General features: G+C 31.2%; 1 protein-coding gene across 1 annotated transcript in view; it reads left to right on the top strand.

Moving 5' to 3' along the window:
- LOC108906937 (A disintegrin and metalloproteinase with thrombospondin motifs adt-1-like) overlaps positions 1 to 18,999 on the top strand; it is a 140,757-nt gene that overhangs the window by 16,743 nt on the left and 105,015 nt on the right. The window contains exon 2 of the mRNA XM_018710382.1: positions 17,527 to 17,730. Coding sequence (XP_018565898.1) covers positions 17,662 to 17,730 — 69 coding nt within the window. The 5' untranslated portion in view covers positions 17,527 to 17,661. The remainder of the gene's footprint in view (positions 1 to 17,526; positions 17,731 to 18,999) is intronic.

An 18,999-nucleotide genomic window follows, 5' to 3' on the forward strand; every position in this document is an offset into this window, starting at 1 on the left:
GTGCGGTCCAGTTTCCGCGTAGTAGCCATCCATATCTAAAGTTTTACGAAAAACTAATCGGTCATGTCGAAATTAAAAGAGATTTGAAGGGTTTCAATCGCAAAAAGTTATTTTTTCTTTTATACATTTGAACGGACCATGTTCAACATAAACTTGTTTACAATTTATCAGCAAAAGTTGTAACAATGTTACGAACTCTAAATGTTATTTTGCTTTTCTCTTTTAAAAATTCGCAGTCTCGTACATAATTAAGAAATGGTTGAATCTATTCATTCAAATAAATATGAAATAATACAAAACTTGAAGTTATTTTGATTTTTATCACGCTTAACTTTATCTTTAACTTATCATGGATTTCGAAGAAAACAGCTTACACAAGACAAAAGATTCCCTGCAACATGAAAGAATATCTATTTGGCAGTTGAAACCCTTCACACTCATTCCAATTCCGAAGCAACTGATCAATGTTTGATCAAGTTTACTTCCAATCTGAAGATAGTCCTGAAAATTGTCACAACGTTATACTGTATTCTATTTGACTATAATTGGTAGCCTAGCATTTCAAGGTGTCTGTTGGTCCTTTGTAGTTAGAAAAACACAAGTTTTATATATGTACAGAGTGTCTCAGAAAGACCTCCCGTAGGGGGTCATAGTACGACAAAAAATAAGAATTTTTTGGCTTATGAACTATATGTCTATCTCCTCTTGTTTTCGAGATACACAGCGACAAAATAAATTTTTTCTAATAAAAATAATGTACTCTTTTTAGAACTTCCTAATGTGGACCGTTTTCCAGAAAAAAGGCTTTTAATTAAACTTACAATATTACGGTGTATGTAAATGACTTTTCTCAAAGTGGGCTTATCTGAAAACTTATTGATGGATGTCTTATAAACAATGCATACATTCTTACAATTAGTAATATTTTTTTAAACTCTAACTTTTTGTAACTGTAATTAGTCATTACTAACCACCGTCACTAAAATCGCCCCCTGTATTTATGGGAGGTCTTTCTGAAACACCCTGTATATAGTGAACAATTGTTTACTCTTTTCAACGAGATACTTCTGATAACAAAAAGTTGATTCATTTATTTCAAATTTTATTGTTTTTGCCATGTGATGGAAATATTCAATTAAATAAAAAATCAATAAAAAGGCATTAACAAGAAGGTGGGATATTATGGTTACATTTACCTACATAGTTTTTTTTAGAACTTATATTAACATACTTATAGGTAAATAATAGTCTAAACATTTCTTGAAGATGTGAGTTTGAGAGAAAATTTTAGTCGAACATGATTCCTAACAAATCAATTACAAATAAAATTAGCAGTATGTGAACTAGATATAACATTTACAATAAGCGTAACATATTACGAGCTTGTTATGAGCTATGTCCCATAGGACATATAAATTTATTATATCTGAGAGAATAAATTTAAATGCGTAGTAAGGAACAAAAACACGTACATAGGCAGGAAATGGTAAGCCCTATATTAATTAAAGCGAGTTTCTGGTTTGGTGAAATAGAAACCACAAGAATATAACAAAATATGACTTGAATTAAATTTCTAAAAATAAAATGTAAAATAAGTAAAATATGTGTATTTTGATAATACTTACTTAAAATTATTACCCCGCTAAAAAATAAAAAGCGTTCTTCTCGTCCGAATATAAGAACATATACCACTGAAGCTTTTGTTTTTGAGTATTAGTAGACATATTATTCCACTTTATGACGGGGAAGGGTATTGTAGAATGATAATATCAAAAAGTTACTCGAAAGAAGTGACGCTTATCTCATCTCTCAGTACAAAAAGTAGATGGATAGATGGGTGGATGGGTGGGTTTTATAGGTGGTACTGGTGGATGAATAAATATGCGTATACATGCATGAACGACTGGATAGAAAGATGTATGAATTCATAAATGTGTGGGTGGATAAAAAGATGGATCCAGAACTCTGCAACACGAATTATGCCATGAAAATGGCGTTTTTGCAGCATTTTGATCTATTATCTGCTTTTGAATGAAATTGGACCAGCTTGTCTGGCTCTATGATGATAAATTGGAATTATACAAGTGAAAAATCATACGTCTAGAAGGTGGTACGTGGTAGAATAATTTGATTTTTTATAACTTTCGTCCATCGTAAATGATGTTTTTTTTTTGTGAATTTTGATATGTTTTTTTAATTTTCCCGAAAACTCAGACCCGTTGGGCCAAATCTGAAGGCAGATTCGGATTCAGTAGAAAAAAATACGTGGGTCTGAATACCAGATCCGATACTTTCTTTTTTGTGGGGCTGTGTAATTCGCACTTTTTTTCCGCGTTCCATCTTTATTTTACAGTTAACACATTGATGAAATATGACTTTAGATACCTTAAATTGTAGGTAATTTAATTGTCTACAACGTAAAGTGACTAATTTTCCGATAGGTTCTCTACATGGGCGGTAAAAAAAGTGAAAAACCCCGTAATTTTGCAATTTGCAATTTACCAACTTAGCGTCAATACTTTCGAGTTACTTTTTTGATATTTTTATTCTATATACATACCTTTCTCCGTCATCAAGTGCAATAAAATATTTTCTAATAATTTTTTCACGTTCAAACTCTAATTTGACTGGAGTACATACACACCCAGCGTTCACATGGTATGATACGCTACTATAATTCATTCGAAACGGTGGTAGTTAAATAGAATCAAATTGAGGATCTGTCGTATGAACCACATTACTCGACATTTTTATCGGTTAGATAAAAAAACCGAATCCGTACCGTGTGAATTAGTAGTTACTCTTTTAAATATTTCTGTTCTGATGACTTCGCTGGTATCTTTTTTTAACAAATTAACACCCTATCTCCAAAAAAATGGTATAGACCGGTTATTTTTATAGATATAAAAGAATAGTATATACCTATTATTAAATTTTCTCCGAGTTAAATTCAAATATGAAGAATTTTCCAAGGTTTCTATTATGTATTTATCATCTAACAAAAGATTTCCGGAAAAATATATTTTCATCATTTGGAAGTTACATTATTTCCAAAGGCATTCGTCAATATTTCTCCCGCATCGTGTATAGGTTTTTGTGAAATTTTTGGTACAAACAAAATCGTTAAAAGATACAGCATAACTGCTGATTTTATGCACTATCCAGTTTCCTGTATACAGTTAATCACTTTGGTGAAAGTTTTTTATTATATAAAAACTCTTTACTGATATAACAGCGTCTATAATGTCATCCTGATTTAAAGACATAAAATTCATCACTTTTTGATAGATTTACAATTAGTTTCAATAGCTTTCTATAAGGAACCGCTTCGCATTTTTTAAAACATTTTATTTACCTACTTTCCTTCAGTAGGTACTAACTTTAGCGATGAGATTGCAAAGTGTACAGGCCGTAAACATTTGACATTTATGTGGCGTGATGATAAATAAAGATGTGTTATATACAGGCTGTAAATTTAGTGCTTTTAAATATCTCACAAAACAATTATATATAGAAAATATTTAATTAAAACTTATTAAGGTAAACGCAGTAATCATCAGTGACCCACTCCAGGATATTTTTCAAAGATTTTCTAACATGTGGCAATAAAATAAGTAAATACCAACAATTCATTGTTTACCTTCAATTTTGCCCTGGTCATTACTGTTATTAGAAACGCATAAAAATGATGTGAATTCGTGCAATAGCAGATTATCTTATTTTATTCAGATCATAAAAACCATGAATTTCTTGTTGGAGGTTCAGAGGTTGAGCAACAATAATAATCGTCTCAATTTAATTAGGGGCTGTTTGTATATTAATACCGATCAGTGCTATTACTTTCTATGTTTTATAGTAGGGCAGATGAAGATGTATACTTGTGGTTTGAGCAAATTACAAAAGGGAAAAATAAATATCAATCGATGGAAGACAGATAAATTACTTTTGGTAGTAATCAATATACTCGGTGGCAAAACGTTAGAACAGTATCACTTAAAGCTTGAGTATGTATCATTAACCTTGGATGAATTAAAAATGCAAATGATTTCAATGTTTGGTGCAAAAGGTGACTTGATTTTACTTCGTAAAAAATTTGAGGTCGAAAGGCAATTATTATAGCCCTACTTGACAATTAGTTAAATATGTATACCTGAAAGTGAGTAAATGGTTTGACAATACACATTTACAATCCTTGGCTAAATTCAAAAAGTTTACAACCCTCATCCACTTATTGACCAAAATGAATCAAACTACAATACAGGAACGACTGTCATCATAGTAAGTTCGAAGATTCAATAATAATGCTAATGGTTCTCCAAAAAGAAGTAATAGTTCACAGCATCCAACCCCATAGATGTTATAACAACTTTAATGAGATAGGGCATATAGCAACACAGTGTTCCAAACCAAGAAAAGAACGAGGTTCATGCTACGAATGTGGATCAACTAGTCACCTCAAGAATAATAAGTCAACTCAGGGTCATGAGGGAAGCAGACAGTCCAACCAAAACCTGACAAGCCTAAAAATAATTATGAAGTAAAAAATTAGTGTTACTCACGAATAACCAATTAATTTCGGCCTAGAAAATGTTTATTTAGTGAAAAAACTGTATTACAAAAATTTCAGATGACTTGTTAGAAAGGAAAATAATTATGGAAAACAACTCCTTACTGTAAGTCCTATAGTTTTACAAGAGAAGAAAACAGAATATTATCGCCTTTGTATTAATTACACAGGTACACAAAAAATTCATATCCAAAATATCCACATATCATTTTCGAAGGAATTCCATACGCTGAACACGATCCTGTAGTCAAAATTTATGATTTCCCGATGAATTTCGAAGAAAAGTGAAATTTTTGGGTGAAAACTGTCCCAAATATGGATCAAAACTTTTTTTTCTAAATTTTATGCAAATATATCATTTTCATGAGTGAATAGATATTTAACCCTTGTTAATGAAATTTAGGAAATTGATGCGATAAACATCTTAATGAAGTAGAGTTTGCTATTAACAATTCTGTGTTACCAAATCTATGTTACTTTTTGGGGACGAACAAGATCATAAGTTTGCTGAACTTAGAACCATGTTAGAAATTCAAAATGAAAATGTTGATCTTAACGGTAGAATAGAAAAGAGGCATAGAGAAAAATTCTAAAATTTAGGACTATAATAAGAACTACTTTGATAAAAGACGCAAAGTTTCGTATTAATAAAAAATGTTGATGTTACTCCGGGGGTTAACAAAAAGTTATTTAATTTCTTATATTGAAAAGGTCAATGTTAAAAATCGGTCTATTTCTGCCCCACTCTGGAACTTTCTGTAGCTATCTTAAATGATTCTAATATGCTTATATTAGTAGCGAAGTATAGGTACCTTCCTAGGTAAACAAGTTTCATACTGGAACGAAAAAATACGCTCATACTTGTATTTGCATTAAATACAAGCCTACTGGAGTTATTTAACATCGTTACAAAAAGTTCTGGAATTGGCTGAACATGGAACGAGTTCAAAGAATCTACTTGGAGGCTGAACAAGTTTTACCCGATCTTACACGGATATTGCCATCTTGACGATTTTCCTCGCAGAATTACAGCCTTAAAAATGTATTTCTATTAAATACAAGTCTACTGGAATAATTTAAGATAGCTACAGAAAGTTCCAAAGTGGGGCAGAAATTAACCGATTTTTAACAATCGTCACAAAATCCTTTTGAAGGAATTTTTAGTCCGGAGAATATGAAACTTTGGCAGAAGGGTCTAGCAGGATAAGATAAGGTCAGCGGCCCCAGAAAGGTATTTTGAAAATTACTTGTGTGGTAATATCGGCGAGATATAAATCTGCCATTGACACAAATTCAGCCTCGCATCTCGTTGCCTTCTGGTGATAATTGATCAAATACACGCTAGAACGGGTATTTTTCAAAATTGTTTTTTTGAAAATTATTGCAGCTGCCTTAATGAAACAAAAACTGTTCGTTAGACAAAACATTAGTCTACATTATATATTTTTTATAGAATTTTTCTGTCTTATTTACTATTAAAAAAAATAAAAATACATTTTTTTCAAGATATTATTCTTAGTTCACGCAGAGGTACAATCACAGAAAAAATATATAATGTAGCTTACTATGTCTAATATTACTGCCAACAAGTGGATAAATATAAAATGGGTGCAACACTATAAAAAAAAATTAAAACTTCTTATGACCATCTTAGGTACTAATGACTTCCCATTTGTGACACCATTATCATCTGTTTGTTACTCAAAAATATATTAGGTAGTAGTTAAAAATGCAAGGAAAACTTTGATTTTGACAAAAACAGATGAAAATTGTTTCTGGAACTACAACGTTTTTAGAGAATAAGACAAAATCTGTCGCTTTCTTGCTAGTCGCGTGTGTGCATTGTGTTTTGTTAAGTTATCATTTTTATGCCTGCACCACTATAGTAGCTCGACTTCAATTATCGTGCGCGGATTGTTTCGGATTATTAAAGTTTTTTTATAATTAAACTGTTTTATTTGAACTCGCCTCAGGGTTTCGGTTTGATTTACCTATTTTATTTTATTTTATTTTTATATATTTTGTTTTGTTTTATTTTTGTTTTGTTTTGCTTTATTTTATTTGTTTTATTTTTTTTGTTTTTATTTTATTTTCTTTTGTTTGGTTTTATCTTCTTTTGTTTTATTTTATTTTGTTTGTTTTTATTTTATTTTGTTACTTTATTTTTTTCAGAGGACAATTTTTTGATCGTTGTTCTTGTAGGGGAACGGCCTCTGCTTCTTTCTTCGTCGGCAAAACCTCTCTAGATGACTACTGTGTAGTGATTGATTTTGGGTATTGTTAAAATAAAACGCAACAAAAATAAAACAAAATAAATAAAAATAAAATAAAACAGTTTCACTATAAAAAAATTCAACACTCTGCACACGATAATAAGTCAAAATCAAAGTCTTTCTTACATTTTTAACTACTACCTAATATATTTTTGAGTAAGAAACAGATGATAATGATATCACAAATGGGAAGTCATTAGTACCCAAGATAGTCATAAGAAGATTTAATTTTTTTGATAGTGTTGCACCCATTTTATATTTATGCACTTTTTGGTAGTAGTACTAGACATATATTTTTTCTTTGATTGTACCTCTGCGTGAACTAAGAATAAAATCTTGAAAAAAAATTTTTTATTTCTTTTTTAATAATAAATAAGGCAGAGAAATTCTATAAAAAATATATAATGTAGACTAATGTTTTGTCTAACGAACAGTGTATGTTTCATTAGGGCAGCTGCAATAGTTTTCGAAAAAAACAATTTTGAAAATATCCACTCTAGCGTTTATTTGATCAATTATCACCAGAATGCAGCGAGATGCGAGGCAGAATTTGTGTCAATGATAGATTTATATCTCGCTGATGTTACCACACAAGTCATTTTCAAAATACCTTTCTGGGGCCGCTGACCTTATCTTAACCTGCTAGACCCTCGTTGGTTCTGACTATCTATCTACAGATACTTTAGAAATCTTCTCCGATATTCTTCAACACTTCTGTAGTTTCCTTCACAGAAACCTAACACTAATAGCATGTGCATTGCTTGCTAAATAAAAACTTCCCGGTCATTTTCAAAATACTAAGCAAACAATTATTAAAATTAAATGACTTTTTTCCTGATAGTCAAGTATGACTTTTAAATTCATAGCCAACTTTTGAATTTTCGATCATTTTAAATAACAGCTACAATACGAATTATTAGTTATTCGTGTTTTTGTTGAAAACTACAAAGTTTTTTTAAAACTAACAAGAGTAAGAAAAGTTTTAGAATTAAATTTCCCATAAAATGTCACACTTTAATGGTGCATCATCCCTTATCAACCCTTTAAAATGCTTTAATTGAACTCTACTTACTGTCGATTAATGCTCTCGGTACACTCACACCGTGTACGAAATTGGTTTTTCTAAGGAAACTTGCGGGAATTATTTTCTATTATTGCTTTCTATTCACCGTTTCAAAAATTCCTTCGGGTATGTAAACACTTATCTATTTAATGTTGATAATGATACTGGATTTTAACAAGTAAAACAAAATAAAAGTTAATCAAGCTTAAATATGTGAAAATGATTTTTTTTATTCGAAAAAAATATTAAAATATATATACAGGGTGATTCAGACTTATCCAAAAAAAATTCTGGATGTACAGGGGACTCTTACAGATACAATTTTGTAAAGAAAAAATCAAAAAGGGCAGTTCGAAAATGATTAAAAAATAGACTTCTGCACGGCACTGGAAACTGGTCCACTGTAAAACCTGACCTCGCACAATGCGACCGGCATGGCGGTGTGACAAAAAAGCAACTTTTGCAAGGAAAGAAATATGTAAATAGAATTTTATCGCACCTATTTTATATCGGCAAATTTAACTGCTTTTGCCTTTATTAATTAATAAAATTAATTTGTGTTTTTAAATAATAAAATCATTTGACATACCCGATGTTACAACAATTGTTCTAAATTTTATCCACTAACGTGTAAACACATTTGGGTCCGTTATACTCAGTTTTTACGAACTAACACAAATTTTGCCTTGTTTCACCATAACACAAATGCTTAACCATAAATTAAAACGATATGCATCAACTCCGAGTTGACCACCATTTTGACACTAACTACCCATTGTTGACACTAACTACTAAAAACTTATTGAAAACACCACTATTGCAAAATCCGATTTCAGTATTCGGAGTCGCTGAGGCCACGTGGCGAATGACGCTAGAGACTACAGTTGTCCAGCTATGTAGTGGTTGAATGTACTATAACTTCAATATTTTTTTTCTTGGAAACTATAAGGATTTTACAAAATTTTTTTTACGATATTGATTCCATTGCTCATGCTGCATCTATTCCCAAATTTTTTTGAATAAGTTGTGAATCACCCTGTATAATCTATTTTCTATTTCTATCTATCTTTCTATTTAGCCAAATTGCCAAATATTACTAAATCCTCTAATGTTCTTTTCATTTCAAAATTTGCAACACACTGAATAAAAACAATTAATTATTTGTAACAAAGCGAGATCAGTTTTTTCTGATACAAATTAAATGATCAGCTAATCGTTCTTGTTGGTACTACTAGATCGTTGACCCCGTTTGCTAATAATCGGAAAGGTCAAGTTAATAGATACTTGTAAGGATTATTTCTTTTGCATGTTAACAAATTTCTCGTTAAGTTTTCAACAGGTGAATGTATCGCAACGTAACTATGTAATTTAATAGTTGGATAGTAAATAGAAGTAAACTGCGCTATTTCATTGTAAATTAGCTCTGGTTTTTGACCCAAGAAATTTATTTACACATGCAATTAGATTAAAGTGATTACGTACGCAATTGAACTTTTTTAGTTTAGCTAGTTTTTACGAATGAGTGGAATTTGTAGATTGTAATTAAGTTTTTTAATGTTTAATATGATGTCATAGATGAGTGAGATAGTCAGATAGTTGATCGATATACTTTTAGTTTGCTATATACGGGGTTTTCCTCATATGAATACGTAGAGTAACAGATTCAAGGATTGAAATAAAATGAAAAACTATTTATTTTCTTTCTAGAGCGAGGTTGAATTCTTTAAGGAATTTGAATAAATTTTGAAGAATCCAAACAGAGAAGAATATTTATTTATTCACTTAAAAATTTTGTCTATCAGGTTAAATATATTTTACACACCTAGATTTTTTGATATCAAAAAATATTCTTTGACTTCATTTTAGGATTTTAGGACTCACATATTAAGATTTTTCAAAATCATTTGAATTAACTTAATACCACAAAAAAAATAAACTGCAGGGTGTTTCAACTCTAGGGCTGCTATTGACTAATAAAAAAAGTGAAAAAAAGCTTCGCTTGGGTATTTCAAATAGGATCACTTAGGCTTGCCAAAAATATTATTTTTGGAACTTTGGAAAAAGCCTATTATGACGTCATGAAATATATTTTTCCGAGAAACACCTATTTCCCTTTATATTAGGAAAGATATAGTTTCTGTGATAAATTTTCGTCAGTAAACTTTTTTTATATCTTCTTCCGTTTAAAAGTTATAAGCAGATATGTAAAAACGTAGGTACTTATTTTAAATATCTGGAACAAAATCGAATTAGCCATGACTTAATTCGGTCTCCATGGAAAACGATATACAGTTTGATTGTTGAAGGCATATAAACTATTATATTTGTCATATTAAAATATAAACATAAATATGAAACCATAAAATGACAATAATTACTAAGAATTACAGATTACAATTATTACACAAATACAAAACAAACAAAGATATTTCATTTAACTTTAACATTTTAACAAATCAACAAACTATTATATTTGTCATATTATAATATAAATATAAATATGAAACCATAAAATGACAATAATTACTAAGAATTACAGATTAAAATTATTACACAAATACAAAACATACAAAAATATTTCATTTAACTTTAACATTTTAACAAATCAACAATGAATTGGAAGTTCACCTTGAAGAAAACTCAGATATCTTCTACCATCCAATATTTCTTCAAAAAAATATGATCCAATTAGACGGCGGCCAATGATGCCACACCAGACGATAACACCAAAATGTCCTGGATTATTTATAGGGTTGACAAAATGAGGGGTTTCTGTTGACCTATAAAGTTCGTTTCTTCTGTTAGGCAGGCTATTACTTACAAAACGACTTTCACTGTCGAATGTTCTGATTTAAATATTTTGGATTTTTTTCTTTGGGGTGACTTAAGAAATTTAGTTTGCACTACACCAGTAAATACTGTTGAAGAACTGAGGAATTGCATTATTGCATCCTGCAATACGATCCGCAACACTCTGGGCATCTTCGAACGGGTAGGTCAGTCACTAGACGTAGAGGTTGGGTACGCGCAATAATTATTGAAATCGTCACAGGACGCCATTTATTGGGATAGATCAGGGGCCTGTATCCAAACAATGGAATTCTGTGTTCTGTGTGTACTAGAATACTTTTAAATCAATTGTAAACTCGTTATAAAATTGCTGTGTTTAATGTGTTTTTGAATTATTAATAGATATACAGTGATTTGATTATTAGAAATATATTAATGCGAGTATCAGAAAAATCCCTTCTTAACCCCCCCAAATAAATTATACTGAAATCAATACTTTTTGTTCATTACTGATTTCATTTGCTTTTGCAGAATGTCTGAAAAACACGTTGTTACTTATGACGTATATGTAACTTTCTTTTTTGAGTCTTCCTCTCTGGCAATAAATAATGAGTGCCAAACATGTTCTCCTCATTAAATGTAAATATTAGGCAATTTTTTTTATTACCGTATTGAAAAACTACAGGCAAATGCACCCTTGTCAGGTTCCTCTATATGTCTAAAAATATATAAAGATTGATAGCCAGCTCATAAAACTCTTTAATAATACATTTCGATATTAAATTTTTATCTTTTGGAATTTGGAAAACTTTTCATGTCTTTCTAACATTATAGTAATTACAATCCAACACATAACCATCATAAAATCGACTTAAAAATGTATCGTTATCGTACACTTAAAATAGTTAGTAGATATCAATCAATCACTTGTGGGATTAGGTTTCCAAATCTGCAAACATTGCTCTTTTCTATATATGTAATTTCAAACCAAATAAAATTAATAAGATGCATTTTACTAAGAACAATTAATTTTAATGCAAGCACAAAGTAGTCTTCACAAAAAATGAAGGTCGTACGAACTAAACCCTGATAAATAAATTGTTACAAATTGTTTAGTTATAGTCGCGTGACCTAAACAAATGGCCACGAATGACGTCAGAATAATTACCGTACGAGGAGCCATTTTCAACAACTATTGTAATTTTTATTGTTTATTTGTTTAGATTAGAGATATATTTTTTTATCATGTTGCCACTTTCTTTCATGTTTTCCATCATAAAACGCCATTTTAAAACGGTTGGCGTTAAAGCTTTTGACGATGAGTACCTACCTTTTTTGTGTAGAAAACATTGACTGTTTAAAATATACTTTCAAAGTGCCAATTTTCCCTTACGCAATCCTAAAATCTCCGCCACTATCATATGAATAAAAACTGTTTCTGGGGTAAAAACTGAAAAAAAAAAAATTTTTGGCACGGTCTCGAAAACGGTGCGTTTGCGGACCCGTATTAATAAGAACGTTTTTTCTTAGAATGAGCCAAAGAATCACACCCTTCATTTTCCGATACATTGAAAAATAATATTTTTATTGGAATAACTTTTAGTGTCATATCAGATAATAATAGGTATAATAACATGTGCATGTGTTAAACAGTACCTTCAAGTAATACTATTTTTTTTTTGGTAGCAGATATTATTAACAAAAAAAAATATTTTTGTAGATTTTCATTTAGGGATTTAATTTTGAAATTAAAAAATCTTTAGTAACGTTATAGTATCGCTATAAATTTATGAAGGTATCCCTGTTAAATTATATCAGTACGTGAATGGTTTATTCAACTTGTTTTCCATAAAAGGTAAGCATGTAATATCATGGAAATAAAATGGAAACGAAACTATGTAACAACATACGAAATGGCAACGATATTTGTCGTTCAGTAAATAAGAATAACACCATTTTTAAATAACAAAAATAAATAACAAGAAAGCAACTCGTTAAAATCTAATGTGTTGTTTAAAAAGTTTGTTATTAATTTGTATTTGTTTTATTTAATCGTCCAACGTTGGCTAGCCTTTAACTTGACCTTTCCAAATCTTATTTTTATAGGTAGAGGGGTACAAACAGTCTTAATGAATGCAATCGATGTCTACTACTCGTATCTACTATGCAGACTCCGCTTAGAGCTGACCTTCATTTTTATTAGTAATTGTTTTGATTTGGGTTACTGCTCAAGACTGGTGTAGTGTTGTCTCGCAATAGGTGCCACTGACTATTTTTTTATTCTTAAAAAATTATTTTTGTAAACATACGTTTCTTAATTCCACTTTTCCTGGACAGACAGACACCAACTTTGGTTTTTTAAATTTAAACACACATATTTTATATTTTTTTCGGATTCTACATAAAAAATAAAGGGTACTTTGTGTAGAATAGTTCTATTCAAATATTCACAGTTTTTGAGATATCTCGCTTGAAAGGTTTTTCTAGTCGATATTGGTTGCTTACATTTTCCGATACTGACAGGTTATACTAATAGCTACTAAGCCCATTTTTTTATCAGATGTTTAGTAAGGATGACTCTTCCGAATCATGCTCCAAAAACTGGCCTGCGTTATACAGGGTAACCAAAATATCATGTCAAAATTGTCAATTGGAAAATTTAAATATCTCGATTTTTTAAATGCAACGCCCTGTATATTTTCATACCATGAGATGCAGAATTAAATTCTCTACAACTTTGCTATACCCTGTATAATAATATTATGTAGAAAAATCAAGTTTAGTACATGATCTGGATTCAATACTTGTCTTAGTTAACAATAAATTAATGTTAATAGGATTTTTTTTCACTTTGATTTTGAAAAATACTCTGCTATGTAGAATTTCATTTTACAACTTTTTTATTCCCGTTAATTTCACACACACACACACACACACACACACACGCACGCACGCACGCACCCACACACCCACACACCCACACACACACACACCCACACACCCACACACCCACGCACGCACGCACGCACACACACACACATTGAATGCTAAGACACAGATTAGATAAATTAGACTACTTTGTAGCTAAGATATAGACTTCGGTAGTGCTATTCATTTTAATGACAATAACACAGCCCCACAAAAAACGTATTGGATCTGGTATTCAGACCCATGTATTTCCATGTATTTTTTTCCGCTGAATCCGAATCTGCCTTAAGATTTGGCCCAACGGGTCTGAGTATTCGGGAAAATTAAAAAAACAGGTCAAAATTCACAAAAAACGTCATTTACGATCGACGAAAGTTATAAAAAATCAAATTATTCTACCACCTCACTAGACGTATGATTTTTCCCTCGTCCAATTCCAATTTATCATCATAGAGTCAGACAAGCTGGTCTAATTTCATTCAAAAACAGAAAATAAATCAAAATGCTTAAAAACGCCATTTTCATGGCATAATTCGTGTTGCAGAGTTTTGGATCCATATTTTTATCCACCCACCCATTTATGAATTCATACATCTTTCTATCCAGTCGTTCATGCATGAATACGCATATTTATTCATCCACCTGTACCACCTATAAAACCCACCCATCTATCCATCTACTTTTTGTACTGAGAGACTGAGAGATGAGATAACAGCCTAGAAGATTGAGAATGCAATAAAACTTGTAGAATACTCTACTTTCTAAACAAAATAACACGATATCTACAAATCATTCTTATTTTTGTTGCTATAACGTGTTCTCTTTTCTTCAAAGGATCTACGCAAAGGGTTACGCTTTCGTTTAGTCCCTCTATTATTCGTTTCTCTTTATAAGGCGAAAATTTCCGAATATTTCTGACCGAAATTGAAAGAAGGTGTATTCGCTGGACCTCAGATTAGGACATTGTTCAAGGATTCATCACTACAATGAGTAGCGTTGAGAAGAGTGCTTGGACTAGTTTCAAAAGATGTAGCGACACATTTTTTAGAAAACAACAAGAGTCCTAAATACGAAGAAATTGTATCAAAAATAATAAAAGTCTTCCAAGGCTTGGGATGTTTGATGGACTACAAGTTGCACTTCCTTCATTCACATCTGGACTAGTTTCCTGAAAATCTTAGAGATTATAGCGAAGAACAAGGCGAACGATCTCATCAAGGCTTATAGAACAGCGATATCAAGGAAGATGGGATCACAACATGATGGCCGATTTTTGTTAGAAAGAGAAACGAAAAATAGAGGGACTAAACGAAAGCGTAACTCTTTGCATAGATCCTTTGAAGTAACGAGAACACGTTATAGCAACAAAAATAAGCATGTTTTATAGATATCGTCTTCTTTTGTTTATAAAGTAGAGTAATCTACAAGTTTTATTGCGTTCTCAATATTCTAGGCTGTTATCTCATCTCTCAGTACAAAAAGTAGATGGATAGATGGGTGGATGGGTGGGTTTTATACGTGGTAAAGGTGGATGAATAAATATGCGTATTCATGCATGAACGACTGGATAGAAAGATGTATGAATTAATAAATGGGTGGGTGGATAACAAGATGGATCCCGAACTCTGCAACACGAATTATGCCATGAAAATGGCGTTTTGATCTATTTTCTGTTTTTGAATGAAAATGGACCAGCTTGTCTGACTCTATGATGATAAATTGGAATTAAACGAGTGAAAAAGCATATGTCTAGTGAGCTGGTAGAATAATTTGATTTTTTATAACTTTCGTTGATCGTAAATGAAGTTTTTTGTGAATTTTGACCTGTTTTTTGAATTTTCCCGAAAATTCAGACCCGTTGTGCCAAATCTGAAGGCAGATTCGGATTAAGCGGAAACAATACATGGAAATACATGGGTCTGAATATCAGATCCGACACTTTTTTTTTGTGGGGCTGTGTAATCGATAAAACACACTCCTAAGAGTTTGACTAATCAAAGTTTCGCTCTTAATATTTAGGGTTGGCTATTTTAATTAATAGAATATTAGTCACACAAAAAAGTTCGAACCCAAAGACCTGACATATCACTTAAATTTTGACTACGGTATCGTTTTCAGCTGGTCAAAATCCGTCGGAAATAATATGTCAGATATTATGTAAAGCAAAATCAATTTTTGACTATGAGCAATTTTTAGGTCCGTTTTCACCCTAAATATAAATTTTGCAAGATATTGGTCGGTCGCGTGCATACATTCTGACTACGGTATCGTTTTCAACTCATCAAAATACATGGGAAATGATATGTTAAATCTTTGGGTTCGGACTTTTTTGTGTGCCTAATATTATATTAAATAAAATGTTCAACATTAAATATCACCGAAGATCCAAACTTTGACTAAGAGTGTGTTTTATCGATTATTGGCATCAAAACCGGAGTCTAAATCTTCGCACTAGAGTTTTTTTTGGATTGTGTGTTTTTAATACACCCCATCGTTTTCAAGAAAAAAAGGATTAAGTAAAGCATGATATTACTTTTGTTCATTATAGAAAATAATTAAAAACTCACTAGTAATCTACGAATCTATCAAATTTAGGCAGAATTATTATTATATTTTCTAATGTAAACAAAAAACGCGAACGACAGTATGATGTTGAATTGGAAATAATTAAATAGTTAGATTAGTACTTCAATAAAAATAATTTAACGAATTCAATTAAAAACACAATTAACAGAAATAAGTTTTAATAAGCAATCAGTAACATTAAGTAAATGTTACAAATTTAAAGGAATTGGTGAAAATTACCATTTTTTCTAGGCATAAACTTACGCTTTGCCGAAATTTAGGATAGTTATCATTTCTTATATTGCATTTATATTAAGATTCTACAAATCTTTTCGAGATGAAAGGAATTGAAACAATATTATTTAATTATTTATCATTTTTGACAGATATATTCATAGATTATTATTGTTTTTGATTATTTTCTAATTAACACAGTGCTGCAATTAATTTCGTTTTTTTAAAAACTATGAGCTTTATTAAAAATTAATCAGATTAACAAAAGTTGCGAAATTCTGCATAACATAAACAAATTTTTTTAAGATCAGCCAGTGGCAAAGTCTGAAAGAATTTTGAGTGTATTACACCCACTCAACCTCTTGTAGAGCTCTTTAACATGAATTTACTATTATTAAAGGCTCGTAATCACTGAGGTTGCCACTAATTTGAATGAATAGAAACTAGTCAAATCTGTGAACGGGTTTATAATGAAAACTATGTAAGTATATTATATTTATGTATTTATTTTGTGATTTCTAAGGATTCTGCGTTTTCTTTTTAAACTGAGACTCTCCACTGTAGGGAAATAGTGAAATGTATCAAAAAACATATTTTAGAAGTAGGTAATTCAGTGATATACAAAAATGAAGGAGCGAAAAAGAAATCATCACCCACAAACAAGATTTTTAAGTTTCGGTTTATATAAGTTTTCTTCTTAAAATGGCATTTCATTAATATCTTAATAAAAAGCTGAATATAATATATCTGGAATAGGAAATGAAATATTTTCGTCATTTTAATCTGGGAAAACATAATTGATCAGTTGTAAATTTTGCGGCAGTTATATATGTAACGATAAATTGTTACAATTGAACAACACCTATTGACCTGTGCAGATTTATGTCATTCATTTCATCCACAAGACTGCGCAGATCACCACTTATGATAACCTGTGCCATTGACATCGACATCAGTTTATCGAATAGAGAAATCAATTCTTACAGTTCGATATATGTAGAAAAATCGTAATGATTTATCGTTCGCTCTGTGGAGATATATCACAGTATTTATCTTTACCTGTGTTGTTGTCATCAGATATTACAGTAATCACTTTTATTTTCTAGGAGTTGTGATTCGTTTTGAGACAGAGTCTACACAAGTGGAAAAAATGTGCAACAGGACTAACATTACTGGAACGTGTGGATGTATTGTGCAAACAAGTGACAAATAAATGGAGGTTAATCGTCCTCCAGGAGGTCATGCGGGAGTTGTTTAGGCGGTATTTCTTTACCGCCTGCCTTCTAATTGGATCACTCGCCAATTATCAGGTAAGACATTGTAAATATTTTAATAGTCTCCAAATATGAATATATAGTAATTTAGAAAAATTTGACTTCATCATTATTATTTTTTTAATGACATCTAAAAGAATAATCATGTTGCTTTCTTTGTGTGTCAAATTTGATATTTTTCAACATAATCGAAAAATGATATAGTATATTTTACAACAAGAAATTAAAACATGATTTTTAGACAATGAACGAAAAATATATTTCATCTCGAACAGGAAATGTAGTGTCTTCTACTCGTACAGATTTTTAGTTTAATTTAATTCAAAATGCAGTGACATCGCTATTTATTAATTTTCTTTAAGAATAGGTGAAGCATATTCAGTGATTAACTAAAAAGAACAAAAAAGCGCCGCAGGAGAAAATATTCAAATTTTCAAGGTCAAACGGCTTTAAATGAATCTGGAAATTTTTAATAGCATTTGGAATATTACCGAAAAACTGACGTTCGCGAGAAGGATTTTCATTTAGATTTTATAAAAAATAAAAATATTAGTTCGGCTTGTGGACCTTTGCGAACATTAACGTACACCGTATATGTGTATGTTCCAAAGAAGCTTCGTGGTTACGATAGCCTCGCGTGACGTTCCCAAAATTGTTAAATGCCTCCTTATTCCACACGCCCGACTTTACACCCACAATTAATCACGGCATACAGAAAAGTTTTTTTAAATAAACACTTCCACACAACCACTTATACTCCGAATACCATTAATTTCGAAGTTTTGGAACGTACACATTGTCTTTTGACTTCCCCTTTTTTCCATATCGAGAGAATAAGCCACAGGTTTCTCTTTTTTGTCCTCAATTTTCCATCTGGAAAATGGCGTTTCCAATAAAATACATACTGGATCATACATAGTAAACATTTTTACAATTATTATAAAAAAAACAAATATTAACTAAGAACCGTTATAATCGTGCACTGGACGACGCATATCGTACGAATTGTTTAAAGGCAGGCAATGAGCATCAAGCGACGACAAGGCTGCTTCAATTCCCGCGTCACACGTTCTCCCATGCCGTAGTTTACTCCCGTGTTAGTCGCCTCGTTGCCATAACAACCGCCGTAAACAACGCTACGAAGAGAAGCGGAATACAGGCTGATTTCGATCCGCGTCACTTGCTTATACCATACGTTGTATACGAGTTGATGTTCTTGCTCAACGAAGGCAATGTTTTTTTAGAAGACGTTCACCGCGCAACTATTCTGTTTATTTCTGCGTATAAAATAAACAAACATAATAC

Source organism: Anoplophora glabripennis, unplaced genomic scaffold (assembly GCF_000390285.2).
Source record: "Anoplophora glabripennis isolate ALB-LARVAE unplaced genomic scaffold, Agla_2.0 scaffold297, whole genome shotgun sequence".
Classification (NCBI taxonomy): Eukaryota; Metazoa; Arthropoda; class Insecta; order Coleoptera; family Cerambycidae; genus Anoplophora; species Anoplophora glabripennis.